A 23,023-nucleotide genomic window follows, 5' to 3' on the forward strand; every position below is an offset into this window, starting at 1 on the left:
TTATCTTTTTAAGGTAAACTTTGTTTAAGTCGGTAAAGTCTACACACATTCACCATTTACTATTGGGCTTATTTACCAACATGAGCTTAGAGGGCCATTTTAGGTAATGAGCTTCTTGGATGAAACCACGATTAAGAGATGCCCAACTACCCTCGTGATTGCTACATACTTACCCATGTTGAAACTTTTCGCTTCTACCATATCTTTGTGGCCTCTGAGGTTTACGTAGAGAAGGTATTCCATTACCTTACCGTTAATGCGAGGCATATCTTCGACCAGGAGATGCTCCAACTGCTGCCTAATTTTGGACGTCATCCGTGTTCCAATTTGTGTTGTTGCCCCTGGCCGATCTTGGTCCAAAGCTATCATCCCCAACAGTTTGCCAACCTCTCCCTGCCTCAGGCATTACTCATCCCACACCTCTACCCCTTTCTCGATGAGATGCAGCGGTAGGGGAGGAGGGACATCCTCCAGCTATAGTATTTTTTGTGGTGCAAATGTCCTTCCCTCTGTCTGTGAGCTTTTGCACTTAACACTCCATTGCTATCACCTTCTCATCGCAAAACTCACCGTTACTCACTTCCATATGGAATTTCATCTTCAGATGGTAGGTTGAGGTGACAGCCTACAAATTGTTCAAGGTCGGGCACTCGATGATTGCATTGTATGACGAGTGGGCCTTGATATTAGGAAATCATTCATGGCAATAGTGACTTATGGTACCGTCCCAGTAGATATAGGCAATATGAAGGGGCTAACAGGTTGCACCGTTTCTCCCAAGAAACCTTTCAGGGGTGTCAGCGATAGGCGTAGCCTATTCTGGTTGGATCCCCACTTTGTGAATGTATCCCATAACAAAACTTTGGTCAAACTCCCATTATCTACCAAAATTCTTCGAGTGGTGTACCTAGCGATCAACAATGTTACTACTAAGGCATCATCATGTGGGTACTGCACGCCCCCTCAATCTTCAACTCCGAAAGAGATCGCAGTCGTCGCCCAAGTTCTCATTCGCTTGGGAGGCTTTCCTATCGTAAAGACCTCATTGTACCTTGCTCTCTTAGCATGGGCTTTTCTTCTAGAGGTGGTGGGGCCACCCCCAATGAAGCCTCCCACTATGGTTCAAATTTTGCCGAGGAGCGTGTTCCTTTTAACTTAGCTGCAACAATTGTCCCTCCTGGCATCATGTCGTGAGTTCCTTCCCCACCTTGGGCTCTTCTTTGAAGCTCTCAGTTTCTTTCTTGCCATCTATTGGTCGATTGCTCCAACATGGTGATATGAACAAGTGGAAATGGAATTCCTTAAACTAACAATCAATTTGAAAACTCACCCAAGAAAGTCAAAATCAAGCCAAAGGAAAATTTAGACCCGTTGAGGAACTAGTTTCAAGAACCTAGATTATGTGTAAATCTTGACCCGTTGAAGAACCTATCTCAAGAACCTAAATTATAAGGAAGAACTCCACAAAGGTTGTAAATTGTCTTTGATAAGTTCAAAAGTTCATTCAAGAACAAGAAGAGATAAACTCAACTCACAATGAATAAATTTATTAAATTTCATAAACTAATTAAAATGAGGTTACAAAGAGTATTTAAATCAAAACCTAATTAAAACCCTAGCCAAAATAAATCTTCATATTCCAAAAATGCTCCTGAGTGAATAGTATCGCATCTACAGTAAGGCTACAGTAACTTCTTGAATCCCTAGTTCAACAAAATAATAAATTTTTCAACATCCCCTTAAATAGGCGCCCCCTTAAGTCATTCTCAAAATAAACCCAATTATTCTAATCTAATAAAATAAGTCATGTAAATTAATTAAACAAGTTGAAAGCCTTCAAGTGCTCAAATCATTTAAGTCATATTGTTGCCCTATTCCATAGCTTGTATCAAATAAATCAAAACTGGATCTTCATCCTTCAAGCCCATCTTGAATGTTGGGCTCTTGCTAGACTCATCTTAAGTGAATTGCATCAATCATTGCATTGCCTCCTTGATCTTCTTGACTCTTGACCTTGTAATTGGTCCATCTGGAATTTACAAAAGATATTTAAGACTAGGTCCATCTTGTGCCCGTCATTCATCCTCTCCTCAAAAGAATTCAACCTCGAATCTCAACCTGCATCAAAGGGAAAAAAGGTTAGTTACATTAAAAATAGCAAAAACATGATACTTACTTAGAAGATACTTGATATGTATTATCATTAATTTGTTCAAGAATTTGGAAAAGTCCATCCAAGCTAATCCTATCATCAACACGTAAAAGCATTAAATCTAATGGAGTAAATGGATTAAGTCTATAAACAATTTCAAAAGGTAAAAATTTAGTAGTAGCATGAACATTCCGATTATATGTAAACTCAATTAATGGCAAACAATACTCTCACAAATGTTGATGAAACACATCTAAAGTCTTCCTTACACCAAAATGATCACTCTAATTATATGCAAACTCAATGAAATGCAAATGATACTCCCGTGAACGTTCATGCAACAAGTCAATGAATGGCAAATGATACTCACACAAATGTTCATGCAACACGTCTAAACTCTTCTTTACACCAAAATGATCACTCCAATTATATGCAAACTTAATGAAAAACAAATGATACTCCCACAAACATTCATGCAACAAGTCAATGAATGGCAAATGATACTCCCACAAACGTTCATATAACACGTCTAAAATCTTCTTTACACCAAAATGATCACTCAAATTATATGCAAACTCAATGAAAGGCAAATTATACTCCCGCAAACGTTCATGCAATAAGTCAATGAATGGCAAATGATACTCCTACAAACGTTCATGCAACACGTTTAAAATCTTCTTTATACCAAAATGATTCATCAAACCAAATCCATGCACAAGCAACTCACGCATAAGACTAGTAAGATCACAAAGTCTGTTCTTTTTAAACAAATACCAATCTAGTCTAAAGCACTTACCAAACGATGATTTCTCACGTACTCCATACACACTAGCCAAGTCATCATCATTAACATACAATTTTTTATCATATTCAAGTCTCAATAACTTTGCATCTAAAATGATGACAAGGACATACCTTTTTGTTAAAGCATCAACCACAAAATTTTTCTTACCTTGTGTGTACTTGATTACATGAGGAAAGGTTTCAATGAATTGCACCCATTTGGCATGCATTCTATTCAACTTACTTTGTCCTTTCAAGTGCATCAAGAACTCATGTTCTTTAAAGAAAGGTAGGGTAGGAATTGTCGTACCTGACACAAAATCAATATAATGTTCTATCTCTCTAACAGGTGGCAATCCACTAAACACACCGTTAAGAATCATGACCTCATATCCCTACAACAAAGAAACAACAACACTAAGCTAAGAGTCATTAAATTCATTAGTATAAAAGCTTGCCTTAGCATAAAAACTCACTTTTGTTTCTCTGTTTCTCTCTGCAATCTCTCTTTCTTTTTCCTCTTGTGGCTTCACTATTTTTTCTTCACTCTCAGCCACATCTCTATTTTCTTTTTCACTCTCTTTTTCTCTGATGTTTCGACCTCATTCACTTTTTTCCTCTCACTCTCTTTTTCTCTTCACTCTTTTTTTTTTCTTTCACTCTCCTCTTTTTTTGAACTCTCGGCTTTACAATTGTTTTTCAACTCATTCTCTCTTTTTCTTGAGACTTCAGCCCCACCCTCATCTTTTTTCTCTCTCCTTTTCAATCTCATTATTTCTTTTTTCCTCAATCTCATCATCACTTTTACTCCTTTTTTTATTAATCTCAATTTTCAGCTCTGGTTGGTCCTCAGGACCTGTATTGGAGTTAAATGAGCAAATTTGATTGTTTTTCCATCCTTTTCAAAACTGTAAATGTTTCTTAACTAATCATGAATCACTTTCTCATCATATTGCCACAACCTCCCCAGCAAAATATGACTAGCATGCATAGGCACTACATCACAAAGCACCACATTCTAGTATTTCCCAATTGAAAAAGAAACTAGCACTTGCTTATTTACCCTAACCTCCCCACAATCACTCAACCACTGCAACTTGTATGGTCTAGGGTGTTTCAAGGTAAATAAACTCAGTTTCTCAACTAAAGTAGTGCTAGCCAAATTAATACAACTCCTCTCATCAATGATCATACTACATACTTTGTTGTTAATATGACATCTAATATGAAAAATGTTCTCTCTCCACTACTTTGTATCATCTATCCTAATTTTTGTATTGAAAGTATGCCTGGCAACAAGAGACTCACTATACTCTTCATTCTTATACTCATGTTCAATACTATGCTTACGCCTCCTCCTATCTCTCATGCCCTGTAGATTTCTAATTACCGCTTCTTGATGACCCATCATATCTCTCACTTCACCCAACACTAAGTTCAACTGCTCAAAATGTTGTTGCAAGGCTTGCAACTTAAAAGATGAGTTATCTGCCATTCCCTTTGGTGATGAGTCACTCTTATCAGACATCGTAATGTGCTGCACAAAAAAAACATTAGTGGAACACCTCACACACTCCCTTATGTGTTACACTTGAATAATGGCACTCCACTCGTGTTTCACTCTTAATTGGCTTTTTCCCGATAATAATCTCATACTCTCTTGCCTTTTACCTCAATAGTTTTTCCGCTCAATTTATTTAAGAACTAGTTGAACTAAATCAAGACAATACAACTTTGTATTATTCCAACTAGCAATAGGTTCCAGAAACAAGAACAAGAAACAATGAAGGAATAAAATGACATGAAACTCAAGGAATTTATACTAGGGAAAGAGTAATTATAAAATAAGATACCAACTAGAAAGATGTATTATGCCCTTTTAATGATAAAGCTCAATCAACAAATGTATTTCTTTCTCTTTGTTGCAACTATGTAGCAACTTTTGAATATGCTACATTTTCCTTTCGTTTTTCCTTTTTTTTTTTGAATTTTTTTTTCTTTTCTTTTCATTTCTTTTATTTTCCTTTCATTTCCTTTCATTTATTTTCTTTTCCTTTCTCTTTTTTTCTCTAATTCAATTGACAAACAACAATATTCAATTGTAAAAAACAAGGAATTGAATTCAAACACACAAGAATTGACAATAAAATAGAAGAGAATCAATGACACTCCAAGCAATTGACAAACTTAGAGATGCAAGAAACTCTAGAATTTTGAAAACCTAAGTGATGTAAATTTCAACCAAACCAAAAACCCTAAGAATTTTGGCAACCTACATTTTTGTTTTTGTTTTTTGTTTTTTTTTTTTTTGTTTTTTTTTTTTTTTTTTTTTTTTTTTTTTGCAACCCTAGAACAATGAATCTCTAGAATTAAATTTAAAGATTCAAGGATTAAAAAATAGAATCAAACCTGATCGAAAATCATGTTCTGAATACCAAATGATATGAACCCGTGGGAATGGAATCCCTTGAACACGCAATCAATTTGAAAACTCACCCAAGAAATCCAAAATCAAGCTAATGGAAAATTCAGACCCGTTGAGGAACTCATTTCAAGAACCTAGATTATGTGAAAATCTAGACCCGTTGAAGAAACTGTCTCAAGAACCTAAATTACAAAGAAGAATGCCACAAATGTTGTATTTTTTTTTATAAGTTCAAAAGTTCATTAAAAAACAAGAGGAGATAAACTCAACTCACAATGAATAAATTCATCAAATTTCAAAAACTAATTAAAATAAGGCTACCAAGAGTATTTAAACCAAAACCTAATTAAAACCCTAACCAAAATAAATCTCATCTTCCTAAAATGCCCCTGAGTGAATAGTGTCGCGTCTACAGTAAGGCTACAGTACTCGACTACAGTAACTTCTTGAAACCCTAGTTCAACAAAATAATAACTTTTCCAATATGCCATTGAATAGGCGCTCCCCTTAAGTCATTCTCATAATAAACTCAATTATTCTAAACTAATAAAATAAGTCCTGTAAATGAATTAAACAAGTTGAAAGCCTTCAAGTGCCCAAAGCTTTTAGGTCATATTGTTGCCCTCTTCCATTGCTTGTATCAAATGAATCAAAACTAGATCTTCATCCTTCAAGCCCATCTTGAATGTTGGGCTCTTGCTAGACTCGTCCCAAGTGGATTGCACTAATCCTTGCATTGCCTCATTGATCTTCTTGGCTCTTAACTGTGTAATTGGCTCATCCGAAACTTGCAAATGATATTTAAGATTAGGTCCATCTTGGTGCCCATCACATGGGTTCGTGTTGGGCGACTAACCTCTCCAGCTTTCCAGTTCCTTGCATAGTTTCTACTATTTACTTAAGAGTATGGCAATGGTTCGTCCTGTGTCATATTCTCTCGTGGTAAGCACAGTAGTGGTGGGTGTCTTGTCCACGCATGTCTCAATCGTCATCACTATGCAGCCGTCTGTCATTCCCTGTTCGCACACTTAAACTCGAATGGGTTGTCCTTAGTCTCCGATCGCCCAACAGTGTGTATCCTTCCTTCCTTGTTCCATATTGGCCCTTTCTTGCCTTCCCCTCCTTCCCACATCCTTTGTCCTTCTTTCTGTTCATTGACATCCTATCCACATATTCTACCTCAGACCTCCTAGGGGCGATAAGTGCCTTTAATGTGTCCTATGGATTAACAAAATCATCAGCCATGTTCATGAACTCACGTAAAGTAGTTGGCCTTTTTCTAGCCAACTCTAACATGAACTGGCTTCATTATTCCCCCTAATAGTGCATCAAGCATAATTTTTTAATCTTGATCATCCGATGTCATGGTGAAAAGGTACGCAACTGGTCTTCACCTCTACCTGTTGGACATGAATTGGGTCAAAAGCTATCTGCTTAAGTAGTTAAAGTAGCTGATATAGCCTGGCGGCAAATCTCTGAACCACCCCTAGCTACTCCTTTAAGGATCAAGGGGAAGGCTTAGCATGCAATCTCTCTAGGGAACCCATTCATTGTTATGTGGGCTTTGAACGTCTCTAGGTGCTCAACATAGTCCTTTGATCCATCATACAGTTAGATCAACGGGACTTTGAACTTAGGAGGAAGAGGAATTGCCATGACCACTACATCATATGGTAGATTAGTGCTACTCAATAAGTTATCTATGGAGGATAACGTGCCTATTTTCTTGGTCATCTCTTCATATTTATCTATGAGGTTGCACAGATCATTGTGCATCTTTCGATTTTCCTCCTCATCACTGGGGTTTGGACCACCTTCACAGGTATTGCCTCTTTGCGCCTCAGGGTGTCGTTTTCTCTTCGTAGGGTCTCCATTTCTAATGTCATCTCTTAAGCCTCTCTTCCATTTTCGTAAATCTCCTCTCCATCCTCTCTCTCGTTTGCTCGCCCCTTACAGTGGTCTCCTAGTCACAAGTTGCTTGGGAGTGCGTTGTCTTGGACATGTGAAAGACATGTTGCAACAAACCAACTAGAAAATCAGAAGATCTCACATACGACACCAAATATTAACGACGTGTTTTGCGCACCCATGATTGCATCCTCACCTTTATAGGGTCCTCTTGTAACTTGCAATCGGAAAACAAGATATGCCTAGAGCCCCTGGCTAGGGATTGCGTTTTATACCTAAAGTTAGTCGCCTCTAAAGATATTTTCTTAAATTATCAGAAAGTGAGTATGAGCATACCTTTAGATCTTTTCTCTTTTTTTTATTTGTCTCCCTCTAGGCGAGAGTCTTACCTACCGCTCTTGAAAGTTTGACAACGGTACCTCCATAAGGGAGCATGTCACTATGTTTAATGCAGTACCTTTTGGACTTCTCGACTAACCCATCCTAACGTGGGCATGTCTCTCGAATGGGTGCTTTAGTGTATTTAAGACGACATACTTTTTGAGGTTCTTGACGAGCCCTTCCTGACAAGAACAGGGTACTCCAATAGGCTCATCCATGTGCTTTCCTTGATAGGACTCTCATCAGTAAAAGGGGGGTCATGGCTTTATCCATGTAGGTTTGCCCCTGCACCAAAAGAACAGACCTTTGGGCCACTAGCCTGGCCTTCTTGCCTTGCACACAAATTCCTGTTCATCGGACTTGGTAAGCTTTTATCTTTTGAGATAAGATTTGTGCCTAAAAATATATAACCAAATATTTCCATTTATATTTTTTAATGTAATAGTCTATCTAACTATTCTTAGATTGAAAGACTATGTGGCCGATATTTAGCCACTCTCGTGGTGCCACATTGGCCCTGCATTTCTTTTTTTTTTTTTTTCAATTTTTATAATTTTAGAAATCCTTTTTGTATCAAAAGAAATTATTTTTCTATTTTACTTTAAAGAGTACTTTTGATTATTTTAAGAAATTTAAGATTGACACGTGGCATGTAGCTTGGGATTGGGTCACCTACCTGTTTTCCAACAACAGTGACGGTGGAGAAAAAAAAAAACATTTTATGGGAGAGTGCTATATAGAACTAACTGGTACCACAAGATGTTATTCTTAAAATTAAAAATCAAGCAAGGACCTAATCGTAAGTAGAGACCAAATAAATTTGCCAAAAACAAAAAACCAACGCAAATGGATAGATAGCTGGATGACAATCCTCACACGATGGCCATAACCATTCTTGCAGAGAACTCATCAATTTAAAAAGAAAGAAAGAAAGAAACTGTGCAATAATGGTCTCAAAAGCTTAGAAAATCCATCAGTTCGTATGAAATGGCTAATATGAAACGTGAGATAAGAACTTAGAAACTAGAGCTGAAAAAAGGTTGCTCCTCTCTCTAAATGAGTCTCTCTCTAGATGAGTCTCTCCATCACAGAAAGTGAACCAAACCCCTCTGTGTAGTTCCTTCCATTAGCTTCAAAAAGTTTTGCTTTTAGTCAACCACCTGACCTGGCCTTAAACTTTCCTTTTCTAGCATCTCAATACCAACCATCTTAAAAATCTCTTTTGCGACCCTACAACCAACAACTCCAGACCCAAAAATCCCTTTCTGCGACCCCACATCCTCCAATCATCGCCATGTCTGCAAGCAAAGAAGATATCGATCAGCTGATTACCCAGGCAAAAGCCCTTTCCTGGGATGATCTCCAGTTGGAACCAGAGCTCTAAATAGCAAATCATTACTCCAACCTAACTCTGATAGGGAAGCTGATATCCTGTAAACCTCTCAACAAAAATACCTTTCATGCTACGATCCAAGCAGTTTGGAGCTTTGTGCTGGGCCTCATGATCGAAGATATTGACATAAATACTTTTCTCTTCACATTCCCTTCGCAGCAAGACAAGGACAAAGTTCTAGCCAACAGACCTTGGAACTTCAAAGGATTCCATTTGGTATTGAAAAACTGGCCCCCGGGACTGAGCATCCAGGAGGTAAGCCTGAAAACCTCTTTATTTTGGGTGCAAGTCCATGGTCTTCCATTGGAGATGCTTACCAACCAAAATGCTGAAAGAATAGGGAAGTGCTGGGGGAATTAATGGAAGTTGATAGAGCATCAATATTCACTTTGAGAAGATATCTGAGAATTAGAGTTGAGATGGACATAGAGAAGCCACTTCCAGAAGGTTTTGATCTTAATAGACCCGATAGAATGCCAAAGAAGATCCTTCTCAAGTACGAAAAGTTGTCTGATTTTTGCTATGGCTGTGGTTACTTAGGCCATGTGGCCAAAGCCTGCCCTTTTCATGCAGCAATACCAGAAGACTCAAGATATGGGCCATGGATGCATGCGGAAAACTCAAATTATAGACGCCATCCAAGACAAACTCAAATAGTCCATCAACCGGTTGCTGGGACGGAACTGATATGGAAAGCGCAACCAACACAGGAAAGGGGACATGCTCATCAGAGCACTCATGATTCAAAGTCAGTTCCCACAACAGCGCTGCCTCGTCAATCTCTTTGACCGGTGTGAATCCGAGAACCAGTTATAAATACATCGCAAGCTAGAGCAACTACAAAAAAACGTTTTTTAGCAAGGGAAAGGGCAAGATGATTGTAGAGAAGGTGAATTGTTTTTCAAAGTTAGAGAATAGTGGCAATACGATCAATATCTTTTCTGGAATTTCAGGTGTTGAGTCATGGCGTAATACTACTGCAAGCAAATCGGTAATGGCTGCTGAAAGTAAGTTGAAGATGAATGAAGAAGAAGATGAACAGTGGGCCAAGACAGGTGCCGAAAATTCATTAATGCACACCAGCCCATCCATAACTTCCTCTGACAAGAAACCCACATCGAGCCCTTCCTATGCATTAATGAAAGAAAGGCCTGGCCCTCTGGAACTAGGCAGTCTGAGTAACGAGGTGACGGGAAACAGCAGGCCAGTTTCTCCTTCGTGGGTGGGCCCTAGAACACTGTTGAAATCCAACAGGCCTGAGCCCAATGCAAGAAGCCTTCCTCTGAAGCCATACACACGAGGTATTTCGGGAACCTCTGTCTATGAACAGATCATTAAAAATTTTGATTTTCTTAAAAGCCCAACTCACGAGCCCAACAATATCATGAACCCTCAAACCCAACCAAAAACTAATGATCTACCTCAGCATATCTGTGTTTCGGAAAATACCCAACAGATACACTCCAATCCTTCTGAAATTCAAAGTCCATTCCTCAAACAGAAACCAAAACTTGCCCAGGTTTCAAAGAGTTTGAATCCGCATACACTTGACTCATTCCCAAACCTAGACCCAATTCTCACCACCGAGCCTCTAAGCTTTTCTCGAGAAAATGCCTTGCACCCATCTCAAGAAAATGTTCCGCTTCATCATCCTGAACCCAATCATAAGGACACTTCCATCAAGCTGAGTATCCCTCAAATAGAACCCATTCCAAGCAAAACCCATGTCAAGCCGAAACCTTCCCACCAAACTACATCCCTCAAAAACTTTTCGGAAGCAAATGCCAGAGTTACAAAGAGTGGTCTGGAACTTTCTAATGAGGAGATTCCACCGAAAAAGAGAGCCATTAATCCATGTGCAATCATCAGTTGCTCTAAACTCCAAGTTGATATAGGGGATATTGAAGATGTGGGTCAAACTCTAGCTGCGATGAAGAAAGAGCTCAAGAAGTAGATCAAAATGGAAAAGAAGATTCCAGAGATGAAGTCTGTTGTCGGTAAAGAATTTCTCACTTCTCAGAAAAATAGTATTGTCAGTAAGGAGGCTGAGGTGGCGGGCCCTAACCTGCCACCACCCCAGAAATGAGGCTCCTCATGGAATTGCAGAGGCATTGCCCGGCCTCTTGCAATGCGTAGTTTAAAGGCACAAATCAGGACTCACCAACCTGATTTAATTTTCCTTTCAGAGACTCTGTTATCTACTGTTAATACTGCTGGTGTTCTGAATAGTTTAGGTTTTTCCCTATATTTGTATATCCCTCCTCCGAAGAAATGGGGAGGTTTACTATGTATGTGGCGTCCTGGGGTTGATGTTGAACCAGTGTTTGTTAATAGTAATGTAATGGCCATGTTAGTGTACTCGGACCCTACTCATTCTCCTTGGCTCTTGTTACTAGCCTATTGTCCTGCGCAACCCTTTGAAAAACAGAATTTTTGGACTCTAGTTGACACTATTGCCTCTGCCTTCCCTGGACATGTTTTAGGGTTAGGTGATTTTAACACAGTGCTTAATCAATCTGAGAAAGTAGGCGGTAAGCCCTTTGCTTCATCCTCTAATCCGAAAGGTCTAAGTCAATTTATGAACAAGCATGGTTTAGGGGACCTAGGCTTTGTAGGTTCCAAATATACTTGGACTAACAACAGATTTGGGAGAAGCCATATTTGGGAGAGGTTAGATAGAGGCATTGCAAACCCCAATTGGACACTTCTTTTTCCTAATATGAAAATTATGCATTTGCCAATCCATTCCTCGGATCATGCACCTCTCTTTTTGGACACTTCGACTTTGAGAAAATCTCAACATTCCTTCAAATTTGAAGAATTCTAGGCTCGTGATCCTAATTGTTTTCATGTCATAACTGAGGGTTGGAAAAAAAGATTTTCAGGTGCCCCTTCTTACATCCTTTCTCAGAAATTAAAAGTCGTGAGGAAAGCTCTTAAGTCTTGAAATAGGATGAGTTTTGGGCATATTCAGACTTCCATAAAGGATTTGTATGAACAACTGCTTCATATTCAATCAATGGATCATTTGGATGCTTTCCTAAATTTAGAAGAGAAGTTGAAAATGTGCCTCTCTGAACAATTAAAGAGAGAAGAAATTCTCTGGAGGCAGAAATCAAGGTTACAGTGGCTAACAACCACGGACCTTAATACGAAATTCTTCTATATGACCTCCACAATGCGGAGAAGGAAAAATAAAATTTCCTTCCTCAAAGATTCTTCCAACCAGTGGATTCATGACCCTACAGTGATAAAATCAACCTTTTTGGACCATTTTAGACAAATCTACAATTCTACATCTCCAACTTTTCCCATGGACCTAGGGAACTTATTCCCTAAAATAATCTCCTCGACTGACAATGAGAATCTGTACAAAATTCCTACTGATGAGGAAATCCATTGATACTATAAAGCAAATTCCCTCTTCAAAATCCCCTGGTCCGGATGGTTTCACTGGTTTTTTTTACAAACATTATTGGGAGATAGTCAAGGAAGATCTCAATTGTACTGTCAAGTACTTCTTTGTTCATGGACATTTTTTGCAAGAACTCAATCACACACATATAGCTCTTATTCCTAAGACTGGTTCGCCAATACTATTCATCAGTTTAGACCAATCAGTCTTTCAAATGTGTGTTATAAAATCATTGCAAAAATCCTGACAAATAGGCTAAAAAAGGTTCTTAAAAACTTCATTTCTCCTTATCAATCTGCTTTTATCCCTGGAAAGATCATTCAAGAAAATACCATTATAGCTCAAGAAATTTTCCATTTTCTGAAAAAAACCAAGAAGAAAAAAGGACTAATGGCCGTTAAGATTGATATGGAAAAGGCCTTTGATTTTATGGAATGGGATTTTATTTTGACTACTCTAAATTGCCTTGGCTTTCACCTAAAATGGATTAACTGGATTAAGATTTGCATCACCACCGTTTCCTATTCGGTGCTTGTAAATGGGGAACCATCCAGCCATTTCATTCCTTCAAGGGGACTCAGGCAAGGAGATCCTCTTTTCCCATTCCTTTTCATTATTGAAAGTGAAGTTCTTTCTGGACTGATTACCAGGGAGGAGAGCCTTGGCCTCATTAAAGGCATTAAAATGGGAAGAAATGGTCCTCCTCTCACTCATCTTCTATTTGCCGATGACTTAATTCTTTTCGGGGAGGTCACTCTTCCAAATGCTACTTCTTTTCTCAAAAGTCTTGATAAATACTCTGAGTGGTCTGGCCAAAAGATAAATAGAGGCAAATCCTCAATCCAGTTTAGTAGAACTACTCCTCCCTCTATCATTAGGGAAATCAGATCAGTCATGGAATTCAAGCTTGCAACCAACAAGCTCAAATACCTTGGTCTACATCTCAATTTGGATAGGTCTAATAAATTCTTCTTTGAGGAAATTAAGGATAAAATTCAACAAAAATTGGCAGGCTGGAAAGCAAAACTTCTCTCCCAAGCTGGCAGAACTACTTTGATTAGATCAGTAGCTTGCTCCATCCTGGCTTATACGATGTCAAGTATCCTTATTCCAAAAAAAATTGCAATCAGCATTGACAGATCTCTTATGAGATTTTGGTGGGGTTTTAGTCCGAATAAGATCCATAATTTTACTCCAAAGTCTTGGGACTCCATTTGTAAGCCAAAATCTAGGGGGGTCTTGGCTTAAGACTTACTTCCAATTTCAACAAAGCTCTCCTAAGTAAGCTAGGTTGGTCCCTCCTTCAAAATGATGACACTAGTCCTTGTCTTTGGAAACAAGTTTTGTCTCATAAGTATTTGAAATCCTCTTCCTGGCTGGAAGTTCAAATCAAGCAAAGTGACTCAAAAGTCTAGAAAGGCTTAGCAAGATTTTATTGCCTCCAGTGCTTGTTGCCAAATTAACAATGGGGTAAACACCAGAGTTTGGAAAGATTGTTGGATCCCCACACTGACTCCTCCCTTACCTGTTCCTTCATCTCAGAGCATTCTCAAGGACCCAGATCTGAAAGTTTCAAAGCTCATTTTAGAAGAACCAAGGAGATGGAACATCCTCTTACTCCATACTCTTTTCTCTGAACAAACTGCCCATGAGATAAACAAAATTCATCTTGCTCAATACAACTTCCATGATTTAAGAGACAGCTTGAAATGGCTGCATCATTCTAGTGGCAGATTTTCAATCAAGTCGGCATATGCAGCCATTGTTCATAGTCTTAACAATGTTCATCCCCCAAATGTTTGGAAAAAGCTTTGGTCTATTCATATTCAAGATCGCCTCAAGCTTTTTGCATGGAAAGTTTTGAACAATATCCTTCCTACAAGGTCTTTACTGCTCCACCGCTTCTCTCTGAATAATGACCAGATTTCCTGTCCAATATGCCAAACTGAGGACTCCCACCTATTCTTAAGATGCCTGTATTCAAGAATTTTATGGAGGCAATCCCCGTGGCCTTTGAATATTGATTGTATAATTGGTCAGGACAACAAAGATTGGATTCTGGCCATTCTCGACCCACCTGCTTTTTTAAACATCCAAATTTAGGAAGCTCATAACTTTCAGCTCTTTGCTATTCTGGCAATGGATTGCTTGTTCTTTAATCGGAACTAGTTCATTCATGGCTCTAGCTTAATTCCAATAGAACAGTTTGTCAAGCAGGTTTCGAATCTTTATCAGGAACACAGAATGGCTTGGACCTCAAAATTCTCTCATGACAGCTCTGTCTGGGAACCCCCTGAATTAGGAAAAATTTCGGTCTCTTTTGATGTAGCAGTAAGACAGGCAGGTAGCACAGCCTCAACAGTAGGGAGAGATCATTTAGGAAATATAGTGGGTTGTGTAACAGAGTTTACCTTTAGTTGTAATCCAAACTGTGGAGAAGCCTTAGCAACTTTTATAGGAGTTAAAATGACTACTAGGAACCAATGGGCAAACATCATTCTTGAAGGTGACTCACAGGTAGTAATTTCAGCTCTACAACAACCTCTACAAAATTCCGATTGGCTCACGGAAGGGTAGATAAGAGATACCAGACTAATGTTGAACAGTCTTGAAAGTTAGAAGGCTATTAAAATATATCTGATTCAGAACCGATGTTCGCATACAATGGCGCAATGGGCTTCTTCAAATGTTTTTTTTGGAGAAATACCCCTTATCAAACTGCCAAAGTGCATGCTAAATTTTCACAGTGGAAAAGACCCACCTTTAGCCTAGTTTCTGTATTTATAATAGCTTGGTTAATCTTTTTGTAACTGAACAGTACCTATCTTTTATTTTCAACGAAGATCTCATAGTTTGGAAGAAAAAAAAAAAAAAGAAATGGCTAATATGAGAAAGCTGGCCTCACCTCAACCGCTTGTAGCCGACTTGTCTTCAATTTGGCAGCCGAAGCATTGATGACGAGCTAAATTTTAACCTACTAAAAGTCTACAACCTTGAAAAGTCTTATTTCCCTAGGTTGTTTTGATCACATTTCACCTTTCCTTCGTTTTCAAATATTACTTGAATATAAATATTTTTTAATTTAAAATATTTAAAATTTTTTTTAATTTTTTCAAACTTTCGATTAAAATATAAAATTTAATTTAATTTTTTTAAATCTCAAAATAAATATAATATTAAAAAATTATATTCTAACAATATTTTAATTTTATAATATTTTCATTTAACTTTTTTCCTATTATTTTTTAAAATTTAATAAAATATTATAACTTAAACTATTTTATTATTATTCATAAATTATTTCATTATTATTAATATATTTCTTATACTATCTCATTTCTCAAGCTTTTCCTAAATATTCTATCTCACACCTTTTCTCAAAAACAAACAAAGCTGATAATCTTAAAAAAAGACCCATTGATCAAAGTTAAATTTGGCTTTTTTATTCAACTAATGTAGAGCAAGTGCATTCATACAGGGGTTTGATTAGATAGTAAGATAAAATGAGATTAGATGATATAATTTTAAATAAGTTAAATAAAATATTATTAAAATATTATTTTTTAATATTATTATTATTTTAAAATTTAAAAAAATTAGAATTGTTTATTATATATTATATAAAAATTTAAAAAAATTATAATGATAAAATAAGATAAATTAAAAATATTTTTATATTCTAACGGAACGGATTGGACATAGGATTTAGGAACCAATCTATTCAACTATTCAATTGTCGTAGATTCCTTTTTTGCTTGTCTCAGGAATGTTTAGTTGTTTCTCAACTTTTATAAATATAAATTATATATACACAATATATTACATAATATATTATATAATAATATTATAAAATGAAAATATTTTTATAAAATAATATTGCTTTTATAAAATAATTTACAAAAATATTTTTAATTTAAAAAATAATTATATAAAATATTGTAAAAAAATATTATGTGTAATTTATTTTCTTTTTTAAAAAAAATACATCTTGTTTTCATTGAAATCGTGTAAAGCCCAAAGCTTTTTCTGTTTTGTTTTTCCCTCTTAATTTTGGGTTGGTAGTGGTTAACCTAATTTTGGGGTAGGTAGTAGTTTCCTTCCTTTCTGATCTAATAAATGATGACATTATGGAAAGTTGGAAACACGCAATTTATGGGACTCCATCCTTGAGCCCTCGAAGCATTTATAATGGTTGATATAAAATATATTTTTTAATAAAATATAAAGAAAATTAATCAAAAGATCCTTTTAATTGATTTTATATTTTTATTTTTATTTTATATTTTGTTATAGTAATTCTTTAGATGTAGAGAATATTGTTCATAAGTCTAAAACAGTTTTAATTATTTTCTCTTTTATTTACAAATTTATTGGTAGTTAGAAAAAATATTTGAAATTAATAAAAAATATTAAAAAAAGAATAAATAAATAATATAGAGAAAAAATAGATAAACTGATATATGACCTATTATAAAAATCAGTATGTAAAATAAATAAAAAATATATTTTACTAGTGTATTTTGAAGGATGGGATAAAAGAGCTATTGAAAATACTCTAAAACAACAAATTCATACACAAAATAAACTTTTTTTTTTTTTTTATCATAATCATTATCTTCGATAATCACACAAAAAATATAATAATAATAAACTCATTGTATCTTAAACGTTTAGAACTTTAGATACATAACTAGCGTGTTGACGTAGATATCTTAAAATAACAGCACTCACGAAACATAAAAGGTGTGGTACATATATTCATCATAAAATATCATATCATTAAAATGTTTTATAAAAATATATATTTTCAATGACATAATATTTTATAAAAACATAAGAGTACTATTTGTCTGTTTTCTAAAATAGCTTAAGTTTCATTTGATTACACAGATGAAATAAGATAAAAGTTAAATAAAATATTATTAAAATATTATTTTTTAATATTATTTTAATTTTAAAATTTGAAAAAGTTGAAATATTTTTTTAAGGGTGTAACCGGTCCGGTTTGATCAAATTTTGGACATATTTTAGAACTGAACCAGTATATATCGGTTTTGAGATTTGAATAACCGATACCGTACCAGTTACACTCCTAAACCGATATTTTCAATTTTACCGGTTCCAATCTTGTTTTTCCGGTATATTATATGGTATATAATATATAGTATATATACTATAGTATATAATAATACAATGATAATATATTGTAGTATATTATAAGATATATTATAATTATATTATAGACTATAGTGATATATTATAGTGTATTATAATATATAGTGATATAGTATTAATATAAATTTTAATAAAATAGACTATAGTGATAATATATAGTTATTTATATAGGATTTTAAAATTTAATATTATATTAATTAGTAATTTATCATATAATACAAATTATTTTATATATAATTATATATATAAATAATATATAATGAGTCTATAACCCGCGCATTGTGTATGTTGTGTATAAGGGAGAGAAATTTAGAGAGAGACTAGACTTTATAGTGAAGAAATTCGAAACGGTTTATAGGGCAGTTTACTTGACGAAACAATATAAAGGTTGAAATAATACATTTAGGTAGAGACTTGAATCGATTTATATCTTTATATGTAAGAAAAAAATTGAAACTTAAAAGTTACAACAGTTCATAATGAAACATTACTTTTAAAATGATTATCGTTTCATAAACATAACACTTCAAATTTAATAGGTAGGATGCTTGCTTTTATGGGTAAAATGCCAGCTTAAAATACAAAACAATATAAATGTTGAATTAATGCTTTTGGGTGTAGTTTTGAATCGGTTTATATCTTTATATATAAGAAAAGAAATGAAACTTAAAAGTTACAATGATTTATAATGAAATATTGTTTTTAAAAGGTTTACTGCATCATAAACATAACACTTTAAATTTAATGGATAAAATACCTACTTTTATGGGTGGAATGCTACGTCGAAATTATATGACTCCGTTTTTATATATTGTAATAGATATAAAATAAATATTTTATATGATATAAAAAATTAAAAAATATATATGTATATATGAACCGACTCGTTCCAGTGTTAGAAAAAAGAAAATTAGAACCGGATCGATTTTGACCATTTTGAAAAAAATAAAATCGTTACCGAATCGAATCCGGTATTGCACCGGTTTGGTCCGGTTTATCAATTTTTTTTCTCCCCTATATATATATTTTTAATAATTTTAAAAAATTTATAATAATTAAATAAAATGTGATGATTTATGAAAACATACAGGCCTTATAAATTATTCTTGCATAATGAACAATTTTTACTATTCCAAAAGAAAAATTACTTAGGTGAAGTAAAATGGTGGCCACCTAGTTCAACAAAAATACAAGGACCCCACAAATCCTGTTATCTGCGTCGCTATTTGTAGTTAATTCCGGCGGTTTTCCGTTCATCTACCTCACCCAACTCGCTGCTTTCTCTCTCGTTCCCGTAGGCAAATTCAATGCCTATTAGTATTCTAGTTTTGTCGTAGCATCCTGTCCCATCACCCCATTAGCATTGGGCAAAACCCTATACTCACTCTGTCACTCCATCCCCTTGCTTCGTCAATCTGCAGCTAAATCTATTCAATCTCGAAACCGAGTGAATCTGTTTTGGGTCACTGCGACTAATCTCTCCCTACAAAATCCATTTCTTGAATCCCACCATTTCCCATTTCAGATCTAAAGCGGAACCGCAACTTTCCCAAATGGAGATCTGTACAATAGACAAGCTCAAGGCTCAGCCTTTCTGGGTTATCGTGCTGTTCACTTTGGGTTCTCTCTCGGTTCTGAAGTTCTCTCTCGCTTTCCTAAAATGGGCCTACGTCAATTTTCTCAGACCCGCTAAGAACCTCAAGAAATATGGGTCCTGGGCACTCGTTACAGGACCCACTGACGGTATTGGCAAGGGTTTCGCCTTTCAGTTGGCCCGTAAAGGGCTTAATCTCATCCTGGTTGGTCGGAATCCTGACAAGCTCAAAGATGTTTCGAACTCGATTCAAACCAAGTATGGTAAGACCCAAATCAAGACCGTTGTTGTAGATTTCTCCGGTGGTATTTCTGACGGTATTCAGAGGATTAGGGAATCCATTGAAGGGTTGGATGTTGGGGTTTTGATCAACAACGTTGGTATATCGTACCCCTATGCCAGGTTTTTCCATGAAGTGGATGAGGAGTTGCTGAAGAATTTGATTAAAATCAATGTTGAAGGTACTACAAAGGTTACTCAGGCCGTTTTGCCTGGGATGCTCCAGAGGAAGAGAGGTGCAATTGTCAATATTGGCTCTGGGGCTGCCATTGTTATTCCGTCGGATCCTCTTTATGCTGTTTATGCAGCCACGAAAGCGTAAGCATTTTTCTTTTTCTTAAAGTTCGTTTGCTTAGTCAATTTGTTAAGACTGGTTGCATGTTCTTTCTTTGTTCAGTATAGGTACTTGAACTTATTTGATTCTATAGTTTGCTAATTTGAAACAAGGTTACCAATGTCTGCATCAGGTATATTGATCAATTCTCGAGGTGTCTCTATGTTGAATACAAGAAAAGTGGGATCGACGTGCAGTGTCAGGTATCGAACCCACGTCTCTGACCCAATTGCTTTATTTCAGTTAGGATTATTGTATCAACGTGGTCATAATACCATTTTCTTAGGATTCCATTACCTATTATCTCTGTTAGTTTTAGGGTAAAGAAATATAATTCATATCTATTATTCACACGCTAATTGGCTTGATATGGACAATAAAGTATTGAGATTCAGATTCGTTCAGAAAATGTTCATAAAAAACTACTTAATGGCAGTTACTTGTTGCCTATTAAGTTCAATGTTCAGTAACCATGGATGGATTGTACCTAGTGGTTTCCCTCCACCACAAAAAGTGAGGATACTACAATAAAAAGGGGGATGTTTCTTAAAAAAAAAAAAAAAAAAAAGTAACCATGGATGGTGTATAGTTTTTACCTTGCAGGTGGTGTGTCTGCTCATTGTTTGGGTAAAATAGAAGACAGCTTTTGGTGGGCTGTTCAATTCAACATTCAGTTGGCCATTTAACATACTATATAGCATCCTCATGTGTCCCATGCTAGACAGGTAGCCATCTTTTCTGAGTATAAGGATGGCCCGGTGTTATCCAACATCGATATTGGGCGACTTTCCTTGTTTTCTCTTTTTATAAGACAATATGGCATTTCTTGATATGTATATTAGGTTCAATTAGGTAGAGTTCTTTTTTATTTGTTTTCCTTTTGGTATTGACACTCAATTTTAAACAAGGGGTGAATGATTAATTGATTGTTACTCCATAAATGTACACTGTGGGGAAGACAAATGAAAAAGCATTCCTCTGTAGACTCTAGATTCTCATTTCTTTTCTTTTTCTTTTGGTTTGAAGGCAATTATGGGCTAGAGAACATAGGGTAGCCCTCAAGAAATTCTTAATCATTTTTAGAAATTTACGTTTAGGGTGTTAGGGAGATTCATATTTATTGAATTGTAATATTGATAATTGTGAGCTTAAACCGTGTTTATATGAATTTTATAATTTACAATTTCCTAGCCCAAGCAGGCCATAGATACATGCTTTGAGTTTTGACATTTCATATCCCCAACCCCAACTCAAAAAAAAAAAAAAAGTCCTAGTTCGTTTTTGTGTTGGACTTGGTATTTGTCATTCTTTGTTGGCATCGTTGTTTTGGGTTTTTTACGTGTTATTCTTCAACCTTTTGTTACTTCCTCTATCAGTTGCTTGCGTATGTTCTTTCTTTTATATGTTCAAAAATATCCATTTGATTGGCATTAAATGAGAGGGTATATTGTATACTTATTGCAAATGGAAATCAAATTTATACAAACAAAAATGAAATAAAAATAGAATCTGCTAGCTCTTCAATCAACAAATGTTTGGTTTATATTTCTGATCAACTCTCTGGACACAGGTTCCGCTGTACGTGGCGACTAAGATGGCATCAATCAAGAGGTCCTCCTTCTTTGTTCCATCAACAGATGGATATGCCCGAGCTGGTATACGCTGGATAGGTTATGAGCCCCGTTGCACGCCTTACTGGCCCCATACCCTCCTCTGGGCATTGGCCAACTCATTGCCTGAGTCTGTTGTTGATGCATGGCGCCTGAGGTTTTGCCTTGGAATTCGTAAGAGAGGGCAACTAAAGGACTCCAGGAAGAAGGAATAGGCTCTTGCTCTAGTTGTTGTGAGGAGGGATGGCTACTTTGATAAGTGAAGACCATAAAAACACTTGAGTCGGAGCGATAATGACAATTCTAGTTACATTAATGTTGATCATTACTAATGTTAGCCATAAAAACACTTGAGAAGACCGGATGCATGCTTAGAGTTTACGTTTCAGTTTCGTTGGAGTTATGAGTTGTGTTTCCTCTCTCTCTTGCAGTCTAATTTTTCGTATATTATTATCAAAATAACTTGCACTTTTTTCCGTCTTCTTCGGGGCTGACCCCTTATTTTCTGTTTTTTCGGATTTCTTCACAGAATTTGCATTTTGTTGGTCCTTCCGTGCGTTGATTAGCAGAGTTGCTTATACGGTAATGTTAATCCATGGCATTGTTAGCCAACACTTTTGCTGCCCTGATTTCTCATGAGTTTTACGTTTACGCAATTGAATCTAACCAAACATTTCAGACGGGTCTTACAGGTGGTTAGTTATTCCAAGTGTACGTTCTTGTCCGCTCCATTTCATTTTATAAGCCCCGTTATCCTATTATCTGTCCTCTATATAAAACTGCCTTATTTGGCCTCAAAACAAAAATTTTCCCAAAGATTATTTTTCTTCAGCTATTTGTCAAGTGAATTAAAGGTTTTATCTTGAATTTTATTTATCTTTTTTACGTTAAAGTATTTAAAAAATGCCTTATATATGATAGGACAAGATAAAGGTGGGAATATGTGTTTATGTAAAGGAACATGTGAGCTACTCAATGTAGGACTGCTACCTGCCCTACATGGGCTGGTACTCGCCCCCCACACCCGTCTTGGCGGGGTCTTATTTTTTTTCCCGCCACTCGGCCTTGTTATATACGGGTGGGCAGATTGGCCCATTGCCATCCGGCCACCCGTGGCGCCCTCAACGAGCCATTGGTGATGACAAACAGCGAGATGGATAACAAAGAGTACAACGAGTGAGACAGAGACAGAGAAGATATAAGAGAGATAGAGAAGAGAGTGAGACAAAGAGTCATAGAGGAAAGAGTGAGGACAATGATAGCGAGACAAGAGATGGAGAAAAGAGTGAAATAGAGAGTTATAGAGGAGAGAGTAAAGATGGCAATGGAGAGATGGGAGACGGAGATGAGAGAGTGAGACATAGAATCATAGAGCAGATAAGGCAATTGAAATTTGAGAGACAAAGAATTGAAAGGGTTTTAGGGGAAAGAGAGTCGTGACCACCCTGCAATCACCGTTCTAGACATAGGTTGCTAGATTGGCCACCTCTGATGGCTTTCAGAGCTCCAGGTGGCCAGATTGGACACCATAAGGTGGCCTACCGGTGTTAGCTTAAATTGAAATATAAAATTAA

At 36.2% G+C, this 23,023-nt stretch overlaps 1 protein-coding gene across 1 annotated transcript; it reads left to right on the plus strand.

Moving 5' to 3' along the window:
• The first annotated feature begins 18,783 nt into the window (after positions 1-18,783).
• On the plus strand, positions 18,784-21,852 carry LOC121257922 (very-long-chain 3-oxoacyl-CoA reductase 1). The gene is made up of 3 exons (XM_041159193.1): positions 18,784-19,823; positions 19,973-20,042; positions 21,410-21,852. The coding sequence occupies exons 1-3, from the start codon at positions 19,186-19,188 to the stop codon at positions 21,662-21,664; spliced, it is 963 nt and encodes a 320-aa protein (XP_041015127.1). The 5' UTR covers positions 18,784-19,185; the 3' UTR covers positions 21,665-21,852.
• The last annotated feature ends 1,171 nt before the right edge of the window (positions 21,853-23,023 follow it).

The sequence above is a fragment of the Juglans microcarpa x Juglans regia genome, chromosome 3S (assembly GCF_004785595.1).
Source record: "Juglans microcarpa x Juglans regia isolate MS1-56 chromosome 3S, Jm3101_v1.0, whole genome shotgun sequence".
Classification (NCBI taxonomy): Eukaryota; Viridiplantae; Streptophyta; class Magnoliopsida; order Fagales; family Juglandaceae; genus Juglans; species Juglans microcarpa x Juglans regia.

What these genes read in the sequence shown, in the direction of transcription:
- LOC121257922 (XM_041159193.1), top strand. Translation starts at nt 19,186, where the DNA reads ATGGAGATCTGTACAATAGACAAGCTCAAGGCTCAGCCTTTCTGGGTT. An exon ending in GTTTATGCAGCCACGAAAGC is followed by an intron (nt 19,824 to 19,972) that starts GTAAGCATTTTT and finishes TGTCTGCATCAG; the next exon opens with GTATATTGATCAATTCTCGA. An exon ending in GGATCGACGTGCAGTGTCAG is followed by an intron (nt 20,043 to 21,409) that starts GTATCGAACCCA and finishes CTCTGGACACAG; the next exon opens with GTTCCGCTGTACGTGGCGAC.